This window comes from Anguilla anguilla, chromosome 6 (assembly GCF_013347855.1).
Source record: "Anguilla anguilla isolate fAngAng1 chromosome 6, fAngAng1.pri, whole genome shotgun sequence".
In the NCBI taxonomy this organism is placed as follows: Eukaryota; Metazoa; Chordata; class Actinopteri; order Anguilliformes; family Anguillidae; genus Anguilla; species Anguilla anguilla.
The window spans coordinates 57,664,764-57,686,475 of NC_049206.1; the positions used below are offsets into that span (position 1 = coordinate 57,664,764).

At 52.2% G+C, this 21,712-nt stretch overlaps 1 protein-coding gene across 13 annotated transcripts in view; it reads right to left on the reverse strand.

The window, feature by feature from the left end:
• LOC118229330 (nesprin-1-like) overlaps positions 1–21,712 on the reverse strand; it is a 186,322-nt gene that overhangs the window by 58,967 nt on the left and 105,643 nt on the right. For all 13 annotated transcript variants that reach the window (XM_035421203.1, XM_035421205.1, XM_035421216.1 and 10 more), the window contains 22 exons: positions 19,642–19,968; positions 19,005–19,157; positions 18,428–18,595; positions 16,953–17,129; positions 16,429–16,575; positions 16,183–16,308; positions 15,646–15,822; positions 14,613–14,878; positions 12,055–14,215; positions 10,488–10,825; positions 10,056–10,200; positions 9,496–9,714; positions 7,798–8,060; positions 6,563–6,728; positions 5,852–6,007; positions 5,080–5,232; positions 3,804–3,986; positions 3,369–3,506; positions 2,905–3,090; positions 1,630–1,752; positions 928–1,110; positions 310–453 (listed from right to left, as the gene is read on the reverse strand). In XM_035421203.1, coding sequence (XP_035277094.1) covers positions 310–453; positions 928–1,110; positions 1,630–1,752; positions 2,905–3,090; positions 3,369–3,506; positions 3,804–3,986; positions 5,080–5,232; positions 5,852–6,007; positions 6,563–6,728; positions 7,798–8,060; positions 9,496–9,714; positions 10,056–10,200; positions 10,488–10,825; positions 12,055–14,215; positions 14,613–14,878; positions 15,646–15,822; positions 16,183–16,308; positions 16,429–16,575; positions 16,953–17,129; positions 18,428–18,595; positions 19,005–19,157; positions 19,642–19,968 — 6,099 coding nt within the window. The remainder of the gene's footprint in view (positions 1–309; positions 454–927; positions 1,111–1,629; positions 1,753–2,904; positions 3,091–3,368; positions 3,507–3,803; positions 3,987–5,079; positions 5,233–5,851; positions 6,008–6,562; positions 6,729–7,797; positions 8,061–9,495; positions 9,715–10,055; positions 10,201–10,487; positions 10,826–12,054; positions 14,216–14,612; positions 14,879–15,645; positions 15,823–16,182; positions 16,309–16,428; positions 16,576–16,952; positions 17,130–18,427; positions 18,596–19,004; positions 19,158–19,641; positions 19,969–21,712) is intronic.

The following is a 21,712-nucleotide window of genomic DNA, read 5'->3' on the forward strand; positions in this document are numbered from 1 at the left end:
TGATATTGTACATGCTATTAGGTTTGGCGTAGCGGATGTTCTTAAAGGGAGAAGTTAATAGCCTTCATGTTGTGCTTTAAAAGCTTTATGGTAGGGATCATCAACTCTGACCCTCGAATCCAAATCCAGCCCTGGTTTTCTTTTCTCCCGGGTAATTAGTGCTTACCTATTGGCCAGACTGTCTTCACACCTGACTCCCAGGCAAAGGGAGGGTGGAAAACCAGCAGTTCTCGGCCCTCGAGGACAGTGCGTTGCTGACCCGTGCATTATGGGACACTGGAGGACAAAGGAGGGCGTGGCAGCGGTTACCTCGTGGTGCAGGATCTGGGCCTGCAGCTCCTGGATGTTGCTCGTGGAGACGGGCCGGTCCTGGATGACGCGGTGTGCCTCCTCGATCAGACGCTGCAGGTGCCTCACTTCCTGTTCGTACTGCTCGTACTGCACCACGGCCTCCTGGGAGATGAGAGGAAGAGGGGGCGCACAGCGTCAGGCCACTGCGCTGCGCAGCGCGAATATTCCGGGCCTCAGTCCACCACAGGCCCAAATGACTCGCTCTGATTGTGCCTCGCTCCACCACAGGCCCGAAAGACTCGCTCTCATTGGCTGTGAGCGAGGTCATGGCAGGAAATGAGCTGCTGAGTGAAACCACACTCAGTACACTTTGGAGCTCAGGTTCTAGCAGTCTTGGTCTCAGTTATCTTCACTGCTCAGTAATAAGCTCAGTTAAACAGTGTGTGTGTGAAATAGGCTTCAAAGCAGAAATTAAACCAGCAGCAAGGCTAGGATTTTTCTCCTGCTCATTTTCAGTTGCATCCCCTCATGTTTTTCACACCTTTTGTGAATGTATGTGTGTGTATGCATGTGTATGCATGTGAGTGTATGTGTACGTAGGTGTGTGCATATGTGCATGCGAGTGGCGCCCCCTACCTGCAGGATGTTGCACTGCTGGATGGCGGTGTGCTGCAGGTGGCTGGCCTCCTGCTGCAGGCCGATGGCGGTGCGGCAGATGGACAGGCTGGTCACCACCTCCTCCGGGATGCGCAGGCCGCTCTGGCACACCTGCACCGCCTGCACCTGCTGCTTAAAGCTCTCCATCTCCGTCAGCAGCCGCTGCGCAACAGGGGAGAGCCAATCACTCAGAGCCTTCTATAACATACCAATATGCACTCACACTGTCTGACCAATCACTGAGGGCCTTCTATAATTAACCAATATACACTCTCACTGTCTGACCAATCACTGAGGCCCTTCCATAACTAACCATTACACACTCACACTGACTCACACTCAATCACAGAGAGATGCTTTATAGGTAATTATTACACTCAAAATGTCTAACTAATCACTGAAGCCCTTTTTATAACTAATCATTACACCATAACCCAGTAATGTCAAACTCCAGTCCTGGAGCAATGCCAATAAGGCTCTAACGCCTCTGATTTCCTTTCAAGGGCAACCAATCTAGGTGTGTGTGACTCATCAACCAATCAATGACTAAAGTTAAGCATTTACGTGCTGAACAAACACCAAAAAAACACCGTGAACCCACAGTAAAATCCTTAAAGTGGCCACATAACTGTAGGCCATAATGGCCGTCCGTGTTTGTGTGAGGTAGCCGAGCTCAGGTACCTGTCTCTGGGCCAGCTGCTCCTTCAGGCTGAGCCTGGCCAGGTCTGGGGAGGTGAGCGTGACCTGGGCCTGCTCCAGCGCCGCATGCAGGGCCTTCACCTCACACTCGAACCTCTCCATGTCCTGCAAGGGAGGAGGTCAAAGGTCAATCACTGCACCAGGCACTGGCTGTTATCGATTATCTGTTAGCGACCGGCTAATTTACATGCTGTGACTGTTCCTTTGCTACAAGTGATACTAAATTTTATTGTGAGTAAGTACTGGAATGTAAGGCACTACATGTCCCATGATCCTCTGTTTCTGTGCACCTGTTCGTTCTTTTTCAGCTCTTTAAGTACTGCTCATAGACCTGCAGGTTAAGGGAAGTGGGATAACTGCCACAGTAATTCAGTTTTGCTAATTCTGCATGTAAGCAGTAAGCCCCGCATTCCCCTTTAAAACCAGGTAACGAGATGAGAGATGTGATATTTTATTATCTCAATATTTCTGAGATTAATAACATAAGTGAGCAATAAGAGCACAGAGCTCTGAGCTTCAGAACCAAAATGAGCAATGGAAACGCAAACATAGATTCCACCCGACAGGTAGACAGACTTAACCCATAAGCCATAAGCCAAACCCCCCCTTTGCAGACAGAAGATTAAGAGATTGTGCCAGAGCACAGAGCTTCTGTAATAACGGCATCTTCACAGGGGGTAAAGCTGAAATCACTGTCAACTCCCCCATTTACGCACCCCCGCTGAAATCACTGTCAATTCCGTCTTCTACCCACCCCCCATTGTCAACCCCAATTATTGCCGTGCTCATTAATGGGTTAAGTGCATTAACTGTGGGGAGAAACATGTTCCCTGTAAGGGGGGTGTGGTGACTGTAAAGTAGTGCTTCCAAAACTGTGGGTCACAAAAGTGTTAGAAGTGTGTCCTGAAATAGGTCACCTGTGACCAGAATATGTTACCTGAGCAAATGACCTGTTCCTGTAAATAACACACTGTTTAATGGAACAGGGTGGAGGAGAGTAGACAACTTTTATTTCCTCCTCCCCAGGGGGGTGTTGTGGAATTTTAGCTGCGTCCTGCGGGTTCTGCAGTTGCATGCAGAGGAGCTGCGGCCCCTTGGCTGCATCCTGCAGCTGCATGCAGGGGAGCTGCGGCGCCGTATCTTAGCTGCGTCCTGCAGGCTCTGCAGCTGCGTTCGGGCCTGTTATGGAACCTCAGCTGCGTCCTGCATGCGTGGCATGTTGCAGAACCTTAGCAGCTGCATGCGGGGGTGTGGTACCTTGGCGGCATCCTGGAGGCTCTGCAGCCGCGTGCGGACGCTCTGCTGCAGCTCCTCCGTGCGCCGGCTCAGCTCGGACACCTGCTGACTCATGGCCTCCGTCTGCAGCACCTCGGACAGAACGGCCGCCTTCTCCCCCATCACCTCCAGGTCCCCGGGGAGCTCCCGCGACTCCCGCAGGACCGACTGGGGGGGGGGGGGAGGGAGGGGGGGCAGAGAGAGAGAGAGTGGGGGGGGGGGGGGGGGGGGGGGGAGACAGAGAAGGAGAGAGGGGTACAACACATTAATTTGGAAGGACGTGACAGTTGTGTGAGAACATTCAACAAGGATAGAACCACTGGACTCTTCCCTTGTGACAAACTAGTTTGCTCAGTGTGTACAACTAAAACAATTATTCACACAGTTATGGGAAGGCCTGCTTAAACAAAAATGGCCTGTCCGATCACATTCCTTGCCAGACCCACCTGGTATGTTCTGATTTGCTCCTGCAGCTGAGAGGCGGAGCTCCAGATGATGTTCCCCTTGACCAGAGTGGTGGCCTTTTCCGTCCAGTTCACGATGAAGTCCAGCATCTCGTTGAACTCGTCCAAATGAGAGTCAGCCTGGGGAACAAAGAAATGAGAAGAAAAAGAAAAAAAGAAAAGTGGGTTAGTGCGGAATAGCTTGCCAGGTCATTTAGAAGAGGCATAAACTCTGGGGGTTTTCAAGACCAGGCTTGATACGGTGATAGATACCATCTAGTTGTAGGTAAACCAAGAACTACGTAGACTTGGCCTGTTCTCCTCATTATGTCACGTCATGGTATGTTATGAAATTGTATGTTGCCGTTTGGACTTCACCGTGCAACACGATAACTAAAGACCGGTGGAGACGCTCTGGAGCCGATGTTGCGGTCTCACCTTCTTGAGCCGGGCGGTGCGGTAGTCGGCCAGCCGGCCCGTATGGTGGTGGATCTCCCTCAGCTTGCCGATGGCGTCGCTCAGCTGCTTGGACAGCAGCGGGTTCTGCTCGCCGAACTCCCGCACGGCGGCCTCCAGCTCGGACAGGGCGCGGCCGCAGGCGTCCAGATCCTCACAGAGGGCCTGCGAATAGAGCGGGGTGAGAAGGGGGGGGACCCCATGCCTGTTACCGACTTGCCAAAATGCTGTGATTTATGACATCACATTGCATTATGGGTATCTGGCAGATGCTCTTATCCAGAGTGACTTGCACAGCAGACGTCCACAGTATCCATTAATACAGCTGGATATATATGCAGGTTAAGCACTGTGCTCAAGGGCACAACAGCAGTTGTGCAGCAGTACATGGGAATCAAACCTGCAACCTTCAGGTTACAAGCCCAATTCTATGAACACACTCTGCCTTTAAACCATGTAAAATATATGTCATAAACACACTGTTTCACTGACAATACGTGGAAAATGTCTGGCCCGAATGCACCATTTTCACAGTGAGTCAGACCCATAGAAGGAAGCTACTGAAGAGCCCTGGTCTCATTGATATAAGTGGGTCCTGCAGGAAGACGGGAAACAAAAGGAGACACAGCACTCCCAGGGAAGGGGGCCATAACAGCTGATCTGTTTCCCAGGAAACTGGGTCACTCCTGGGCATCTTACGAAATCAAGCGTAGATCAAGCAGCGAACCGCGCTTGCATCTGAAAAAACCTTGTCATTTCTTTTCGTAATTTTGTCACGCACATTCCACGTTCTGAGCAGACTCTACGTGCTGTCCTTGTTTCGTAAGATAGCAACGAATAGCATTCATTTAAAACCGCATGTGACTAAAATGTCATTTTAAGTTGGTCGATGGCCAAGAGATGAATTTGTTTGTGGATCCTGACAATACAAGATCTCTGTGTGACACGGACAATATGGGGCTTTAACTGATGCAGAGTGAAACCACTTAGAGCAGCAAGATGTTGCCGTTTATAATCTTCACTACCAAATATCACGGCATGGAATTCAGAATGTTATCTACTACACAATGATCCTCTCCAGGTTATCGCACTTTCTGGAAGGTGAACATCATGAGGGAAAAGAATTATAGTGTTAGAGAACACAAGATGCTTTCACAGATACTGAATGAATGACTTTCAGTGACCATATATTGTGGTAGAGGAAATGTCGAGAAATGCACCCATTTTCCCAGGGAAAACAACATTTAAATAAAGGTACCTTTGTTTCTTCTTTGGCTTGAGCCACGTCTGTGGCTTTCTCCTTCAGCTTTAAGGATATGATCCTCATCTTCTCCGAGACGTCGTGGATCCTGGAGCTGAAGTCCTCCTTGACGTCTCTGATCTGCTGGATCTCTCTTTCCTTTGCTTGAACCTGGAATGTTCATTGAAGGAAAAAACTTGTGTATTCTCCTGTTTTTCTCACTTTCATCATTAAGCTGTCACAACAGTACTTAAAAAATTACATTTCATCCTTTTACAACAACAAAACCAATGGAGCAAAAAAGGAACAACAGAAAACTAATAAGGAGAGATCTTGTGTTACAGTTCCCTCTAGAGGCCAACAAATAACATCACACAACAAAAAAACAACCACCACTAGAGGTCGCTCTTGCTCCAGACTAACATTTGGCTAGAGGCCCTGGCAGACGAACATGTAAGTCACATTACATTACATTGGGACATTTAGCTAACGCACTTATCCAATTTACATCAGTCATAAGGCGTAGCGGATGACCCTGCCATAAGTGGAGGGTCAGGGGCAGTTGGTGTGGTGGCGGTTGGTCAGTGGCGGTTGGTGTGGTGGCGGTTGGTCAGTGGTGGTTGGTGTGGTGGTGGGTGGTCAGTGGCAGTTGGTGTGGTCGCGGTTGGTGTGGTGGCAATTGGTCAGTGGCGGTTGGTGTGGTGGTGGGTGGTCAGTGGCAGTTGGTGTGGAGGTGGTTGGTTGGTGACGGTTGGTCAGTGGCAGTTGGTGAGATAGCGGCTGCCGTTACCTGGTCCTCGGTGGACCCCAGAGCCAGTGTGACCTCGGCCAGCTGCATGGAGATCTCGGAGGGCAGGATGGTGTACAGGTCCAGGTACTTGCTCTGCTGCTGCTCGGCTATTTTCTCCACGTTCTGCCGGTGAGCGATTACTTCCCCGTGCACCACCTGTGGACGCGTGGACGAGGTGAAGGTGACCGTTCGCCAAAGCCACATCAAAATTGCACCGCAGAACGGGAGACGCACCATCACAGAAATAATATTTCATGTCTGATATCAAAGATCTCAGATTGGAACACAGAATTATATGACAAAAACGAAAATCATTTCGCATTATAAAACGTTTCAATCAGCCGTCATGAGCAAAGAAAATCTACTGGACAACAGAGTTACACTAAAACATTTAACAGAATAACTCCAGAACAAGCCCAAGCAAGCAAGGGAGAACTTAACTAACACCAGGAACTGAACTGTGCAAGACCTCAAATAAATTATTCAGCCGCTGTGGCTGCTATCCTGACACAGGTGTAAAAACTAAGGGTCAGGAAGTACCAACTCAACAGGCTGGATTCTGGGAATCTGAGTTTTTGGTAGTAAACTGCACCCGTGTTGGCGCCACAAACCAGGGTCATGTGGGGTCCAGCAGAGGCTGAATAAGGGCGAGCTGAGACTCTAAGTGGGATGGGGGGGGGGGGGGGGTTTGGTGCAGACGGGCGTGATCACCTCCAGCTCCTGCAGGAGGGTGTCCACGTCAGCGGTGGGGCTGTGCAGGAGGCCGCAGGTGTCCTGGATCCAGGTCTTGACCACACCCAGCTCCCGCTCCACCTCCTCCCTCTCCTTCAGCTCCTGCTGCACCTGCGCACGACTCTTACGCACCTGCTGGAGGAGGCTGCACACATATACACACACAAATACACACACACACACACACACACACAGACACACACAGACACACACTCATTTTACACAACTGCAAACTGAAATGCCAGATTTGGTGAACACTAGCGTTTTCCAAATCAGGCAATACACAAAAATTATTTTAAGACAAAACTGAAAATTTTCCAAAGCAATTGAAGCAATGTTCCTTGGGAGTGAACAATAACATGCAAGGAACATCCAGACAAACCGGACAAATTTCCACATTTGGGAATGTTAACACAGACATTCCAGGAATGTTTTCAGGAACCAAAAAAACGGTCAGCTGGGCTGCCATCCCAGAATGCACAGCGCATAATGCCCTGAAGATGCCTCCTCCTCCACCTCCTCCTCCTCCTCTTCACCAGCCCGTTGGGAGGAAGGCTTCATCTGGCCTCAGTTACCCCCAGCCAAACAGAGTGCATTGTGGGATAGCGGCTCCGGTTGGGTCGCATCTGCCGCTAAACCCTCGGTCAACAGGACCGATCCTGGCAGCTGCACCGGCTCCAGCGCTGCCGTGGAAACGCCCAAATCCCACCAAACGGGGGCAGATTCTTAAAACCCCCAAACTGAAAGAGGCTGAATAGAGGCCCTTTCAAATGCAGATTCAGGGATAATTATGCCTCTCGCACGTGGCACGGAGTTCTTTAACCGCTCATCGACATGCCAACCCCCCTGACAGCGATTTCAGCATGAAGGGAAATAGTTATGGCTCATTCAGGCACGTAACGTTATTACGCATGTTAAACCTGCAGCTACTTGAGGTAATGATGATTAATAGCTCTGTGCTGCATGCAAAGGTGGTATGGCGTGGTGAGACGTGGCATTACGTGTCACAACACGGTGTGACATGTCACGCCGTGTTGTGACACGCGTGCCATGTCATGACATGGAGTGACATGCCACGACATGGTGTGGCATGTCGCGACGTGGTGTCACATGTCACGACATGGTGTGCCATGTCACAACGTGATGTGATACGTCATGACATGGAGTGACATGCCACGACATGGCGTGACGTCAGCAGCGCCCCCACCACGTACCTTTCGTAGCGCTCCTGCACGGCGCGGATCTCCTGCAGGGCGGGCAGCTCGTCCTGCCCGTGGGGGGGGGCCTCCACGTCGCGCAGCAGGCTGAGGGCGTACTGCCGCAGCAGCGCCATGGCGGAGTGCTCGCGCTCCACCTCCTGGCTGAAGGAGTCGTGGTACTCCAGCAGCGTCTGCAGCGCCGCCTTGGAGGCCTTCTCCACCGCGCCGTCCGGCATGCGGCTCTGCAGGTCCTCCGCCACCGCTGTCACCTTCGCCATCTGACCCCCGACCCCCCAACAGACCCGCCATTTTAATTACAGCACTCTTCCCGCTAACCTCCGCCCATGACCCGCCATTTTAATTACAGCACCCTTTCCCGCTAACCACCTCCCAACATACAGTTTCTGACGCACCGTTTCATTTCTTTCTCTCCTAATGGAAAAGCAACAAACTGAAGATATACTGACACATTAAACACTTAAATACGATGCTGCACCACATACATGCACAATATATGAGGTGGTAAAGGCAGCATCCCAGATGGAAATCAAACCCACAACCTGATCAATATTCTACACACATTTCCAGTTGCCAAACCATTCGTAGACACAGACTACTGTAAGTGTTTAATGAAGAAAATGCATCATATTCCTTACACACACATACATGAGCACAGACACACACACACACACACACACACATGCTTACACACACAAACACACACACTCATGCACACAAACACACTTTCAGCTGAATGAGTACCATTGTAAGGAGGTCCAGAGTTAAGCTCTCTGCTAAGGCAAAATCAATTTAATGGATTCTGTTGCATTGTGGGACATTAATTATGAACCACTGTTTCTGCCTATTAGTAAAATTAATAACCTTCACTCTCTAAGGATTAACTCAGAATTTTTTTTTCATCTCTTTCAAATCCCAGAAAAAAAAATCCACCATGAATAGATGTTTACAAAAGCTGCCCGGGCCAGATAATTGGGACTGTGGGGTAATAAATAGTTTAGGAGTCTTTCACGCAGATACTCTCACTAATGCGGGCGTTCATGCTTCCTGTCGCATGATGTCATTTCCTGCCAATGCCGTGGGAAGACTGCATAACTCTCTGGTTTCCAGTAGGCGGTACAATCCCCAACCCGCCACTGTACTCTGGCTAACAAACGATCCGTTGACAAGACAGCCAGCATTACGTCAGTCAGGATGTGAGGTTCTCCCGGGCAAATCTTTGTGTGGTTTCCCGATGTTCCGGCTGGAGAAGTGACCCAATTCCACAAAAGCGCGTAATTCAAACCGAACTCTCAAGAAAGATCTGACTGCAGCTACAGCTTCCTTTCCCATTAATACCCTTTGCATGAATACGGAGAGAATGAAATATCAGAAACATAATTATCTGAAGCACAATATCAAACTATATTTTTACCGTGCACTGCCTGCATACTGTACAGAGCTGTTGTGGGCATTTTACGGTTCGAAGTGCATTGAACAGTATAGTGTATGTTACATTGCATTGCAGTGTATTACAGATTAATTCAGTGTACTATAGCGCACTGCATCGCATGGACCTCAGGGGATAGGGTTTTAGGGTACTACATTATGTAGTATACTCAGAGGATAGTGTTTCAGGGTGCTTCTAATGTAGTGTACTCTGTGTAGTGCAGAGTATAGGGTTTAGAGTACTATATCATATGGAGGATAGTGCACCTTTTCAGTAAAGCTCCTCCACTCCAGCGCGGTGTCTTCCAGAACCTTCTCCTGCCCGCGCGCCACGCTGCGCAGACGGGTCCAGCGCTGCCACACAGTGGTCATGGAGCGGCTGATGGTGGCCTTGCTGGCGTCGCTGCCCATCTGCTCCAGCTGCGCAGCCTGCTCTTCCAATCCCGTCAGCTTCTCGTGGAACCCACTCACCAGGGCCACCAGGGACTGGGGGGGGGGGGGGGGGAGAGGGAGGAGGGAGGGGAGGGGAGGGAGGGGAGAGAGAGAGGGAGGGAGGGGGGGGGGAGGAAGAGTGGGAGGGAGGGAGGGAGGGAAAGAAAGGGAGGGGAGAGGGAGGGGGAGAGGAGGGGAGGGGGAGGGAGGGAGGAAGCGTGTTTAAGTGCCCAGGCCAGTTGTCACTGACAATTTGTGTGTGTGTGTGTGTGTGTGTGTGTGTGAGCAAGTGTGCTTACGTGTGTGCCTCTATCTGTGTGCACTTGTGTGGTATGTGTGCGTGCGTGCGTGCGTGCGTGCGTGCCTGTATCTGTGTGTGTGTGTGTAATATAAACCTTGTGGCTCTTGAGCTTCTCTTCGGCCTCCTGGCTGGTGGCGGCCTTGGCGGTGGAGAACTCGGTCAGCTTCCTCTCGGCCTCGTTCATCAGCTCGATCACCGTCTGCCGGCTCTCCTGGTAGGCCTTCCACTGAGCCACGCAGCTGAGGAACCGCAACACACAGAGAAGAACTTCACAAGCACTGCCTAACACTGTTAAACAGCATCTGCTCTTTCAGCACTGCTTAACACTGTTACACAGTGTTCAACATCTATTCTACCAGCACTGCTTAACACTGTTACCAGCTGAAGTCAGCACTCGCACGGTCTGGGTTTGCTCCGATGCTCTGAGGCTCATCCATTTCTCATCGATAACAAACAATAAAGCTTTATATTCAATCGAGGTAGACAGGTTCAGAAGCCCCCCCCCAGGTGTCCCGGGTGGCCGTACCTGTTCAGGACGTCCTGGTGGCACTGCAGCTGGTCCCGGACCTCCACGCCCCTCTGCTGCGCCGACTCCACGCTCTGCCGGAGCTGCTCGTTGGCGGAGGGGTTGACCAGGCTCTCCAGCTGGGGAGGGAGAGCCTCCAGCTCCCGCAGGTGGCCCAGGAAGTCCTCCTCGGTGGACAGGATGTCCCCCTGCTGCCGCAGGTGCTCCTCGTAGTTCTCCACGTCCACGCCCAGGCTGGCCTGCTGCAGGAAGGCCACGGCGTCTTCCAGCCAATCGCACGCCGACTGCATCCTGGAGTGGTACTTCTGGCACAGGGTCAGAGCCTGCTGCAGCGTGATCTAGGGAGGAACCGCCGTCGTCAGCATCACCATCATCACCATCACTGTCATCGTCACCATGATCGGCATCAGCGTCATCATCACCATCACCATCACTGTCATCATCACCATGATCGGCATCAACGTCATCGTCATCATCATCATTATCACCATCATCATCATAATCACCATACAACTACTGTTAATGATGATCATCATCACGATGAAAGCCAACCTACTGCTGCTACTACTACTACTACCACCCCTGGACTGTGTAGGGATGTGATCTACAGAGGAACCACTGTCGTCATCGCCATCATCACCACAATTATCACCATACAATTACTGTTAATAACAACAACAATGGTAATCATCACCAGCATTAAAAGTCAGCCTTCTAATACTACTACTACCACCTGACTGCGTAGGGATGTAATCTACAGAGGAACTGGCAGAGGAGGAAGAATAATAACCATCATCACAACTATCATCATCGTACAACTACAGTTGTACTTGTAACAATAATAATCATCGCCATCAAAAGCCTCCTACTGTTGCTATTACTAACTATTACCACCCAATCATGAAGGGAAAGGAGGGCCAGGGGGATGATGGGCTTTTTCCAACAGTTTCATATAAAGGTTATGACTGCCTCTATTAATTTCTACTCAGCAGGTTCTCTACCATTCAATCACGTTTGAAATAAATTATTAACACAGACTAATAATAAACATCATTTATTTATTAAGAATAATGAGACATTTTGTGGCGCCTGGAACAATTAGCTGAACACGTAATTAAGCTGAATGGAGACAGCTGCCCTGAATTTATTATTGTGTGAAAAGCTGAGCAGAATAAGTAACTTGGAAAACCATACACACACACACACCACATTGCTTTAACAAAGAATGGGGCGACATGGCTCAGGAGGTAAGAGCGATTGTCTGGCAGTCGGAGGGTTTCTGGTTCAAACCCCGGCCTGGGCGTCTCGAAGTGTCCTTGAGCAAGACACCTAACCCCTAACTGCTCTGGCGAATGAGAGGCATCAATTGTAAAGCGCTTTGGATAAAAGCGCTTTGGATAAAAGCGCTATATAAATGCAGTCCATTTACCAATTCAAAGAAGGTTAAACGTCCATGAAACCTAGTAAACTTACTGGCTCTGCTGGGTCAAAAACCAGCACATACTGTGCGCCCAAAGGGACTAAATGTAAGACACAAATACATCCATGTTTGAGGAGGTGAACTTGCCTGTTTGGCGCTGAGCGCCTGCTGGACGTCGGCCTCCAGCTTGGCCATCTCCTCCAGGCTGGTGTCCACGTGCGCGGGGACCAGCTCGTTGGCGCTGGTGTACTTCTGCTTCTCCCTGCTGCTCAGGGCCGCCACGATCCTCAGCCGGGACTGCACCTCCTCCTGCACGATCTGCTGCTTGCGCATCTCCTCCTGCACCCGCTCCACCCGCACGTCCAGCACCACGGCCGCGCCCAACTCGTCCCGCACCTGCTGGAGCCAGTCCAGCGTCCGCCGCACCTCCGTCTGGAAGTCCTTGCTCTGCACGAAGCGGTTCTCGCACTCCACGATCAGCTCGCCCACCGAGGCCTGCAGCGACCGCAGCTCCTCCTGCCAGAGGTCCACCTGCTGCCGCGAGGCCTGGTGGGCCGCCTGGTCCACGTGGGGCGCCAGGCTCTCCATCTGCTCCGCCAGCCGGGTCAGGCGGGAGCTGGCGCTCTGCAGGGTGCCCGCCAGCGAGTGGTAGTTCTTCAGCCGCTCCTCGGCCGACTGGGTCTCGGCGTTGACCTTGACCAGCTGCTCCTTAGTGGCCTTGAGCTCGGAGTCCAGCTGCAGGGCCATGGCCTTGTGGTCCTCGAAGGACTCCAGGGTGTCGCCCAGGTGCTCCACCTTCTGCTCGACGAGCCTCTTGAGCCCGTTGTAGAGGCTGACCAGCTGGACCATCTCCTCGGGACGCCAGGGCTGGCCGGTGCTGCGGAAGGCCTCCTTCTTCTGGTTGAGCTCGCTCACGGCCAGGCCGAGGTTGGACAGGTCCGCGAGGAGGCTCTTGTACTCCTCCTGGAGGCTCGCCACCTCCTCCGTCCTCAGCCCCACCGGCTGCTTCCCCAGGATGTTGAACTGCTCCTCGATCTCCTTCAGCGCCTTGTGCGTCACCTCGATGAAGGAGGCGTACTCCCTGCGCCCCAGGATGACCTGCTGGATCTTCTCGCTCTTCTCCTTGGCCAGGGCCAAAATGTTGTTGTACTGCTGCGGGAGGGCGTTGAGCTTCTCGTCCAGGTAGCAGTGGTCCACCTCGTTGAGCGTGGGCAGTATCTCCTGGCCTGCCCGCTGGACGATGAGCAGCAGGTTCTCGTACTCGGTGGCCTGCTCCAGTATCTGCTGGTACTTGGCCAGCTGCAGGCTGAGCTCGGCGTCCCCATTCATGAGGTTGATCTCAGGGAAGGTGACTATGTCGGCCTGCTTCAGCCACTGGCAGGTCTTGTCCAGGTCCACCTTGAAGTACTTCCTGGAGACCAGCGCCTTCTCCAGCTCCTGCAGCCTCTGGGTGCACCTCTGCAGGGCCGTCTCGAAGGTGCTCTGCAGCTCCTGGAGCTTGGCCAGGAGCTCGGCCTTCTCGTCCTCCGTGGCGTCCCTCATCAGGTCCCTGCCCTGGGACCACAGCGAGGTGAGCTCGCTCTGGTAGGCCCGCAGGCTGCTCTGGATGTTCCGGCACGTCCTCACCTGCTTGCCCAGGTCGTCGGGCAGCAGGGCCACCCGCTCCTCGGCCAGCGCCTTCCGCTCGCTCTGCTGGACCCAGGCGATGGCCTGGCCCACGGCCAGCAGGAACTGGGTCCTCTCGGTGAAGGCCTTGCTCAGGTACTTGCGGCGCTGGACCACCTTGGCGCCCAGCGACTCCACCTCGGCCTGGGTCTCGGCGATGAGCTGCTGGAGGCGCTGCCGCTCGTTGAGCCCCAGGTGGGCCAGCACCCGGTCGGCGTCGGCCACGGCCTGGGCCAGCAGGAGCTGCTTGGCCTCCAGCTCGCTGCAGATGCTCAGGTGGTCGAACAGGAAGCTCTGGGCCAGCTCCGGCGGAGGGCTCATCTTCATGGCCTCGGACAGCGCCGGCTGCTGCTCCTCGGCCCACTCCCGGGCCTCCCGCAGCCGGGCCTCCACTTGGCTCATGTCCTCCAGCGTCAGCACCGAGTCCTGGATCTTCCGCTGCACGAGGGCCTCCAGCTGGGCCCAGCGCTGCTCGAAGTGCCCCACCTGCTCCTTCACCAGCTCCTTGTCGTCCAGGTTGAGGCGGGGCAGCACCTTCTGCCGGTGGTCCCGCAGGTCGTCCAGGGTGCCCCGCTGCTCCTCCAGGACCCCCGCCAGCTTCCTCAGGGCCTCCAGGTGCTCCGACGAACTCTCTGTGTCCGTTCTGAAAAATAAAATACAATTTAGATCCTTCTTTTTTTGGGGGGAATTATGGACCAACCCACATAATAGCCACTATATATTTGTGTGTGTGTACTGTATGTGTAAATATTAATTTAAGCATATAATAATAAATATAAATAAACTAAATGACAGGAAAACCTTTAAGATAACTAAATACTGTAACAAAAGCAATGAAAAAGCTGTTAATGATAATGGATTTTTTTAAATGCAATTAAAACCAAGCCAAGCTAAGTGTTACAAACCATACCAATTAAGAAGAATTGCTTTGACAAATCTCAGTATGTGGGAGTAAACAAAAACCCAAATTTGAGATATAGAAGAGAAAAAACGACAGGAAGAGTAAACCTGGTGCGTCGGCGGCATCCCGTCCCCCTTACCTGGCCAGGTTGTCCCACTCCTTGGACACCTGGTTGAAGAGCCCCTCCACGGCGCCGATGCAGCCGTGGTACTCGGCGGCCCGCTGCAGGTCCTCCTCCCGCTGCTTCAGCAGCCGGCGGGCCTGGTGGCACAGCTCCAGCCAGGCGTGGCTGAGCCGGGCGATCTCCGCGTCCTCGGGGGAGTCCTGGCCCCCCGTCAGCCGGCTCACCGCCTCCGTCATCTGGGTCAGCGCCCCCTGCTTGGCCTGGAGCTGCTGGCTGAACTCCTGCAGAGAGGAGGGGGGAGGGAGGGCGGGGGGGGGGGGGGGTAAATGTTATTGGACGCGAGGCGCAACCCCCCCACCCCCTGAGATCGTTTCTCTCGCCTCTTTCATTCTGACTGAAGCAGTGCCAAGTGTGAATGTGACACATGGTTTAATAATAAACCCCTCCCTGCTAGCTTTTGGAGAATACAGCCTGTTTTGTTTACGCTAATCAATAATTCTGGATTCGAGCGAGCTCGTTAGCTCGCCTTACCATGCAGGGGCCAGCAAGCGTCTAATTAGCCAGATGAGCTTCCCCTCAGCCTGAGTTCCAGCACTGTGGATGTCTCTACGCAGGCATATTGTAACAAGGCACTGGGGCAGAGATTCCTATCCCCTGAAAATAATTATGCGCACAAGCTGATACACATGTTCACCCAGTGTAAGAATTTTCCCACAGTATAAATCTGGAACTTGTGTCCAGGAGGGCATCGGGTTTGGATTTGAATGCTGACTTGGCCAGGTCTCCTGGAAAACAGATTGCTATCTCAATTGGACCTCCTGGTTAAATAAATAATAAAGGTTAAATGATTTTGAGATCCATGCCCTACAGGACTGGAGTTTGAGATCCGTGTCCTACAGGCCTTGAGTTTGAGATCCGTGTCCTATAGGACTGGAGTTTGAGATCATGAGTCCAACAGAACCAGAGTTTGAGATCTGAGTCCCATAGAATTGGAGTTTGAGATCCCAGCTCCTCTCAAATTCCCATTCAGTATTACCGCTAATCTCACCTTCACTTGGGCCAGCATGTTCTGGGCAATTTTGGGCTCCAGCTCCCCGGGCCTCCTGTTCAGGCTCTGCAGCTGCTGCTCCTTCTCCTGGAAGTAGGCCGCCAACTCAGACTTCTGCTCGCGCACCTCCTTCCAGCTGTCCGCCAGGTCCTGGGACCTCCGCATCCGCTCCTCTATCTGCTCGGACCCAGAACAGGAGTTACAGCCTCAGCACGGTCGATATCAACCCCAGCCCATCCCTCACGCATGGTGAAGGAGCCCAGCGTAGTCCCTTACACAGTGTTTGCTAAACTGAGAGTTGGGACCAACTTGTGGGTTGAGGGAGGAGTTGAGGCGGGTGACGCTAATTTAGGCGTTACATGGCTGTTGGTCCTGAAGAGCCAAGGGGGGCCTGCTGGATTTTGTTGTTACTTAGCACTAATTGATCAATTAAAGCAGTGAACTACACGGTTAATTTGCCCCACCTGGTTTCTTGGGTCTAAAGTGGTTGCTGTATGTAAAGGGGAAACACAAACGAGCCACCACTGAAGGACTCACCATGAGTTTGAGCTGCTGGATCTGGGCGGCGGTGCTCCGCACGCTCTCGTTGGACAGGTCGCACACGGAGCACACCAGGTCCAGGTACGTGCTCGCCTGCTCCTGCAGGGCCCGGTCGTGCTTCACCTGCGCAGGCAGCAAAGCCGTGTCACAACTCCGAAATATTCACCCCCGGCTGGATACCGTCCCATCCGGGAACACACTTCATTCAGGTCTCTAAAACATCAGAGGCAGAGAGGCTGATACCTGTTTGAGCGCCTCCTGCTGGCTGTAGGGAGGCTGCGCGTGCAGCTGCAGTTCGTCCTGAACGCTGGAGAGCCACGTCTGGCACTGCTGCAGGGTGTCCTGGTGACTGACGTGCTTCTGTAGCTCCCGATCCAGACTCTGGTATACCTGTACACACACACACACACACACACACACACACACGCATGCACACACACGTAGAGACACACAGTCATCTCATTAGCACGAAAACAAGCCAACAGGCGAATGTGATTGGCAGCTTGGTCTTTTGATGGCGCCTGATGGTAGGGGGTACACGCGGGGGCCATTTGGCGGGTAAGTTGATTGGCGGGTCCGTGGCTGGATGGCACCAGTGGGGCGGGGGTAGCGGCGGGGGTGGGGGCCAGTTGGCGGGCGAGTTGATTGGCGGCTCCGTGGCAGGACGGCGCTGGTGGGGGCGGGGGGTATTGGCGGGGGCGGGGCTGGGGGCCAGTTGGCGGGCGGGTCGATTGGCGGTGGCGGGAGGCGGCGGCGGTGCCACTCACACGCTGAGCGGTGCTGCAGATGGCGGAGTAGCTGTCCCGCGCGCCCTGCTGATGGGACTGGACCTGCTGCCGGCTCTTGGCCTGGAGGTGCTCGCTGCAGCTGTCCACAAGGTCGTCTCCTTTCTCCTTCAGGCTCGTCAGGCGCTCCTCGAAACCCGCGATCTCCTCCATTATGGCCTGAGGGCGGAGAGAGCGCTCAGGCGCCGGAGCAGCAAGTGCGAGAGAGAAACCACTTCCCGAAAAAAAAACCCATAAAGCACTATGCCTGAGAGCAAACCATTGCATTTAAATACAGAGAACAAACTATTACTTTCCAATACAAACACCAAGCCATTACATTTAAATACAGAGACCAAATCATTGCTTTCCAATACAGATTTTTCAATTCTATGTGTGTGTGTGTGTGTGTGTGTGTGTGTGTGTATACGTGTGTGTGTGTGTGAGCATCTGTCTATGTGGGTGTGTGTGTGTGAGTCCGTTTCACTTGTTCTTTTTTTTGGGAGGGATTAAGCAGGTTTAATTTGCCTTTGAAGACAATGGTTACAACACATTACGGATCATTTGTATGCAGAACAACAAAGCCTCATTTTAAACAGTCCCATTACAGGACGTGTTGCATAATGCAGACGGCAAATTGGGCATTTTTACAATCAAGGTTGCAAGTGGCAGGCCCTTCATTATTTATTTATCCGTTTCATTTAAGCTCCTGCTTTCATTTTAATAGGGACATAAGTGCACAAATACACCACATTGTGCAGTTTGTGCACTTAATATCCCATTTTAGTCGTGTGTGCTGCGACCGGGTTCGAACAGCTTCACAAGGTCTCAAGCCATGCCGCGCAACTCTTGGGAGTTGTTGTTGCCATAACGACCCTGTAAGCCAGGAAAAGCTAAAATGTCTGCCAAAAGAATTAATGTGAAGCAATGCGCTTGATGTGAATATGACCTGTGGGTTTAGATTAATAAAATTAGGCGCCGTAGCTGAATCCAGTGAATAGGACACAGGTGTCAAACTCCAGTCCTGGGGGGCCACAGTGTCTGCTGATTTTCGGGGATTTCTCGGCACCGGTGGTTCATTTAAGTTATTGATGAGGCTAAGGAATTCACACACCTTGTTCACAAGGTCTTAATTGGCCAGCTGATTGAAAGGAAACCGTGAAAACCTTGCAGACGCTGCGGCACCCCTGGGAATTTCGTTTGACACCCGTGGTATGGGACACGTAATAGATACACCACGTTGCCGTGGCAATTGGTTGCTACGAGGCCTTTTCATGATTTTGGGAAACAAGCATCTGCCAAACGAACGAACGAACGTAACGCAAAAGCAAAGCACACGCGAATACGACCGCGATTAAGATCGCCAGAAACGGCGGGGCTACAGACGAATCCGCAGTAGAGGACGCGAGGCGGAGAGTCGGCGGTAACCGGGGGTAACCGGCAGGATGGCGGCGGTGGCGGCGGTCCGCGCGGGTCACCTTGTGCCGGGCCAGCAGCTGCATGGCCACCTCCAGGCTGCTGCTCTGCATGGAGTCGGAGGTGACCAGCCGGCTGGACATCTGCAGGAGCCACTTCTCCACCTCCTGCAGGTCGCCGTTGTAGGACTCGTGCTCCTTCACCCGGCCCGCCAGAGTCTCCACGTGGGCCTGCCGCCGCCGCGCGCGGATTTAACGGAAAAATTATCAATTTATCTCTAAAATTATCTCACATTTTCTTTGTTCAGTCACCAATTTCCAATTAATGTAATAATAGTCTCACCTCCCTGACAAGCCTGTTTTATATGTACAAAGAGCATGGTATTCACACTACTGTTTGAAGCTGGCGGTTTGTAGCATACTCTTATATTAAGGCCCTTCAAGGTCACTGTTAAGGTCACTTTCTGAAATTTCCTGCATGCAAGATTTACTTTTACACAGAGAGCAGCACTCTCCTAACCTCTCCTACTGGATCTACCCTTCCTAATAAGTTTTTACCTTTCTATATTATACTCATCCCCATCCCCTACCACAAGTAGTTTTTTTTATTTATTTTCTTTTCGGCAGCTGTTTTCCGTACCCTGGCCGTGGTGCAGAGCTCCTGGTAGTCGGCGCTCAGCTTGGTCATGTTCTCGCTGACGGTGGGGTCCCGCACCGTGTCCAGCAGGGCCTCCCCCTTCTCCACCACGGACCGGACTGCCGACTCGTGAGACTGCACCGTCTGCAGGATGGTCTGAAAGAAAGCCGGAGTTTCCCTTAAACGTGTCTGTGTGCACAGGACCACACAGTTATATGACACCGGTATGTATCCACGTGTTCAATGCTAATGTAGATCAATAAATGGCTAACACTACTGAGGCTACACTGTAAAGATTTACACTGCAATTTAATTCTGCCAATATAGCACTGTATTATACATACAGCAGGGTAACACTGTCAAGGCAACACTATTATATTTACACCCGAGTACAGGGCTGCAGAACCCTGTTTCTGGAGGTCTACCATTCCGTAGGTTTTCACTACAACCCTAGCAAAGCAACACCTCATTTAACAGCTAAAGATCTTGTTGAGCTCCAAATGAGTAAAATCAAGCGTGCCAAATTAAAGTTAAAATGAAAACCTACAGGACGGTAGATCTCCAGTAACAGGGTTGGGCAGCCCTGCTTTAGAATGACACTATCAAGGCAACACTGCTGATTGTACCCCAGGCCCGGTACCTTATACTTGGCCAGCTGGGCCTTCTTCTGGTAGAGCTCAGCCTTGGGCTCCACGGGCGAGCTGAGCAGGGCCCGGGTCTCCACCAGCCACTGGGCCTGGGCCTTGTACTTGTCCAGGAACTCCTTGGACAGCAGGAGGCACTTCTCCAGCGCGCTGCGCTCCGCCCGCAGCGCCCCCGTCAGCTCCTCCAGCTGGGAGAGCCGGGCCTCCACCTGCCCGCGGAGCTGCTCCGCCTCCTCCTCCTCCAGGTAGGCCATGGCCCGGCCCGTCTTCTCCCGCATGGCCTTCAGGAAGCCGTGGCCCGGCTCCATGTCGCTCTGCAGGGCCTGGGGGACGGAGGACAGAGCCGGCGTTAGCATACATACATAACATTACAGGCATTTAGCAGACGCTCTTATCCAGAGCGACTTACGCAACTTTTTACATAGCATTTTACATTGTATCCATTTATACAGCTGGATACATACTGAAGCAATTTCGGTTAAGTACCTTGCTCAAGGGTACAACGGCAGTGTCCTTACCCGGGAATCGAACCTGCGACCTTTCGGTTACAAGCCCAGTTCCCACTGTGCTACACTCTGAATTAGCGTTAGCGGTGGCGTCGGAAAAAAAAAAAAACACGTTCACTGCTAAGTTTTCAACCGGGAACTTTTTCCCGGTGAGGGAACGCGCAGGGTTGCCAGATTTAGAACGTGGCCAAACCGGACACCAAGTACCAGGCACACACAGGCGATAGGGGACATAGGGAAGCTGAATATTGCCATTTCGCACTCAAATGGACGGATATATATTCATTACGAACCAGCGGTCAAATTTCAAATCAGCTATTCAGGCCGGACATCTGTCCGGTCAGGACCACAAACTGAACCTTGGGATCTGGCAACTCTAGTAACACATGACACAATGCCAGGAAATGCAGTGTGTTCCCACATTAACAGCCAGAGGGGAAGGAAATCTTCTACTTTTACTGCATCATGAAGTAAAAAATGGCATCAACAGATATGATGCTGTTGCTACATGGACACACAAACAGTGTGAATGCTATATAAAACCACACAGCACACACACAAACACACACACACACACAAGTATGACTAATACTGACCGCATACGCAAACACCAATAGTGTTAAGCACTATGAGTCATACTATCGACACACGCCTACACATAAACACATCCTTCACACACTGTAACAACTCCTAATAAAGGAAGGTGCTTTTTGGACACACATTAAAGGAACCCATAAGAGGTCTTTTTCAAAGGAAATCCATGAATGTCTAATGCAAACAGGGGGGGGAGGGGGGGGGCTGGCTTCATGTCCAGTTTTTTTTGAGAGAGTCCAGCGCATTTCTGAGCTTTAACACACCGCCTCCGTAGGGTCTCTCAGAGGCCATATTAAAAAAAAAAAACCCAGCCTCCCGCCGGCACCTTTGAACCCCGCCAGGCTAGCTAGCTGACGCGCGCGGCCGGCCGGATCTCCGCGGTCCGTTCCGAGCGAGCGGCGAGGCGAAAGAGAGAACGCCCAATTACCCCTCGGCCCCCGACGAGAGCCAGAGAGGGGTTTCCACGGCAACCGCCTACCCACCCCCCACCCCCCTCGGCTGGACGTCCTCTATATAACAGCATACGCGGTCGGGCCAACCCTTTTCGTGAGTTAACACGCTGTTGCCTCAACGAAGGTGCGCGACAATTTCCCCCGCTTCCCGCCGAACCGCTGGACGCTGGAGCTGCTCCCGCCCCCGCCGCGACCGCGGTATCGTTTCCATGACAACAGAAGCCAGACAACCCCCATTCCAGGCTGCTCACTAGTAGGCTTAACTTAATATTTTGTCATAATATTTCACTTTCCGTTTCATTAAATGCATGCGCTGTTGCTCTTGTTTATAATGGCAGTAATATACCCCATGCACTGTATATCCTGATTCATTACCTGTTTACATAAGCCTTTAAAGAAAAGAAAATTTGGCCATTGCAATACAATTCCCAGCAACTGTTTCGCCAATATCTGATACACGTGAATGACAAAATTTTGCAATGAACCATGGGAGCTTGAGGCAACTTTTAAAATTT